This window comes from Haliotis rufescens, unplaced genomic scaffold (assembly GCF_023055435.1).
Source record: "Haliotis rufescens isolate VD_foot unplaced genomic scaffold, xgHalRufe1.0.p SCAF_20, whole genome shotgun sequence".
NCBI lineage: Eukaryota > Metazoa > Mollusca > Gastropoda > Lepetellida > Haliotidae > Haliotis > Haliotis rufescens.
The window spans coordinates 14,403,480-14,406,387 of record NW_025963891.1 but is presented as its reverse complement, the minus strand read 5'-3'; the positions used below and the strand labels follow the sequence as shown (position 1 = coordinate 14,406,387).

At 46.5% G+C, this 2,908-nt stretch overlaps 1 protein-coding gene across 1 annotated transcript; it reads right to left on the bottom strand.

Moving 5' to 3' along the window:
* Nucleotides 1-212: 212 nt before the first annotated feature.
* LOC124133446 (dentin sialophosphoprotein-like) lies at nt 213-2,195 on the bottom strand. Its single transcript, XM_048401024.1, is given in 3 exon segments — nt 213-548; nt 551-1,974; nt 2,192-2,195. Coding segments are annotated over 3 exon segments (1,764 nt in total).
* Between the last annotated feature and the right edge of the window lie 713 nt (nt 2,196-2,908).

The following is a 2,908-nucleotide window of genomic DNA, read 5'->3' as shown; positions in this document are numbered from 1 at the left end:
CTTAAGACATTAATTTCACTCGTGACATGCTTAATTATTTTTTTGAAATGGTAATGCCCCGGCTCACACGCCGTTTGCTTAATTGATTTCATTTATTCATCGCATCATTCATTTCAGAAATAAGTAGGATGACATGAGTCACATGTAATGACTGATTTACATGATGAAACGTTCTATATCTACTGAAGGCAAACTTCTAGGCCACCACGATGTCAGCCATGCACGTAGGTATCGTAGTGCTTGTGAAGAACCTCGTCTTTTGCCGCTGTTCGTCTACTACCGCCGTTATCACTTCTACGTCTACTGCCGCTGTTATCATTTCTACGTCTACTGACGCTGTTATCACTACATCTACTGCCGCTGTTATCACTACGTCTACTGCCACTGTTATCACTACATCTACTACAGCTGTCATCACTACGTCTACTGTCTCTGTTATCATTTCTACGTCTGCTGCCGCTGTTATCACTACGTCTACTGCCGCTGTTATCACTACGTCTACTGCCGCTGTTATCACTACGTCTACTGCCGCTGTTCGTCTACTACCGCCGTTATCACTTCTACGTCTACTGCCGCTGTTATCATTTCTACGTCTACTGCAGCTGTTACCACTACGTCTACTGCCGCTGTTATCACTACTAGGTCTTCTGTCGCTGTTGTCACCACGTCTACTGCCGCTGTTATCACTACTGCTAGTGCCACTGTTATCACTACGTCTACTGTCGCTGTTATCACTACGTCTACTGCCGCTGTCATCACTACGTCTGCTGCAGCTGTTATCACTACGTCTACTGCCGCTGTTATCACTACGTCTACTGTCGCTGTTATCACTACGTCTGCTGCCGCTGTCATCACTACGTCTACTGCCGCTGTCATCACTACGTCTACTGCCGCTGTTATCACTACGTCTACTGCCGCTGTTATCACTACGTTTACTGCCGCTGTTATCACTACGTTTACTGTCGCTGTTATCACTACGTCTACTGCCGCTGTTATCACTACGTTTACTGTCGCTGTCATCACTACGTCTACTGCCGCTGTTATCACTACGTCTGCTGCCGCTGTTATCACTACGTCTGCTGCCGCTGTTATCACTACGTCTGCTGCCGCTGTTATCACTACGTCTACTGCCGCTGTTATCACTACGTTTACTGTCGCTGTTATCACTACGTCTGCTGCCGCTGTCATCACTACGTCTACTGCCGCTGTTATCACTACGTCTGCTGCCGCTGTTATCACTACGTCTACTGCCGCTGTTATCACTACGTTTACTGTCGCTGTCATCACTACGTTTACTGCCGCTGTTATCACTACGTTTACTGTCGCTGTTATCACTACGTCTACTGCCGCTGTTATCACTACGTCTGCTGCCGCTGTTATCACTACGTCTACTGCCGCTGTTATCACTACGTCTACTGCCGCTGTTATCACTACGTTTACTGCCGCTGTTATCACTACGTTTACTGCCGCTGTTACCACTACGTTTACTGTCGCTGTTATCACTACGTCTGCTGCCGCTGTTATCACTACGTCTGCTGCCGCTGTTATCACTACGTCTACTGCCGCTGTTATCACTACGTCTACTGCCGCTGTTATCACTACGTTTACTGTCGCTGTTATCACTACGTCTACTGCCGCTGTTATCACTACGTTTACTGTCGCTGTTATCACTACGTCTACTGTCACTGTTATCATTTCTACGTCTGCTGCCGCTGTTATCACTACGTCTACTGCCGCTGTTATCACTACGTCTACTGCCGCTGTTATCACTACGTCTACTGCCGCTGTTATCACTACGTCTACTGCCGCTGTTATCACTACGTTTACTGTCGCTGTCATCACTACGTCTACTGCCGCTGTTATCACTACGTTTACTGTCACTGTCATTACTACGTCTACTGCCGCTGTTATCACTACGTCTACTGCCGCTGTTATCACTACGTCTGCTGTCACTGTTATCCCTACCGTCTGTTTCTATCACAACGTGTGTCGCTATTATTACTACTTTATTCTACCACTACTGCGCATTCTACTACTTCAACTCCCACTAGGGGGCACGGGTGGCCTAGTCGTCTAAGGCGCCGCGATTCGCTGTGCAGAGTTGCGTCCCTTGGGCACGCAAGAAACCTATGATTGTTGGTTTGAATCCCGGTTCGCCCCGATTATGTTTCTAGGTTTGTCACCAGCATACCCATGCTCCTGGGTTTCACGCCCACATTAAGCTGACACGCCGCGATATAACTGGAATACTGTTAAAAGTGGCGTTAAACCCAACTCACTCACTCACTCAACTCCAACTGCTGCTGTCACTGCCTGTATTCGGCAGTTTCAGGATACTCTGACGTGCGTCCTATTTACGCTGATTAACACACCAAAGAGTATATAAATAATACATTCTTGGGGATTCCGTCTGAAAACATATCTCCATCCACCTGTATATTCTTGATGACGACTAAATTGATCGGGTGGTCAGAATTTGCGTGTCATCGTATCCCGACTCGTATCATTCACTGGCTTGTCTTAGATTACTCACAGACCGCCGTCATATAGCTGGAATATTTAAAACAAACAAACAAATAAACAAACCAACAAACAACAAACAAACAAAACAAAGATTTGTAAACCACCAATCCATAATAAAAAAGTGTTTAAATGACCGACGATAATAAAGACGACTTTATTCATAGTTGCGTTAACACGGGAACGTTTGCAAACCAAACTGTTCTACACCCTGAGGGCGCCCAGCTCTGGTCGTGCATATTGCAGGGGGCTCTAACTGTTCTCCCGCTTGCCTCACCACGGAATCAAAGTTCAGCCGTTTTCATTTCCGAGACTTCATTAACTATATTGACAGAACTGCGGGTCAGAACCCTCTGACTCCGCGCACACAATAAACAAGGAGTTAAAA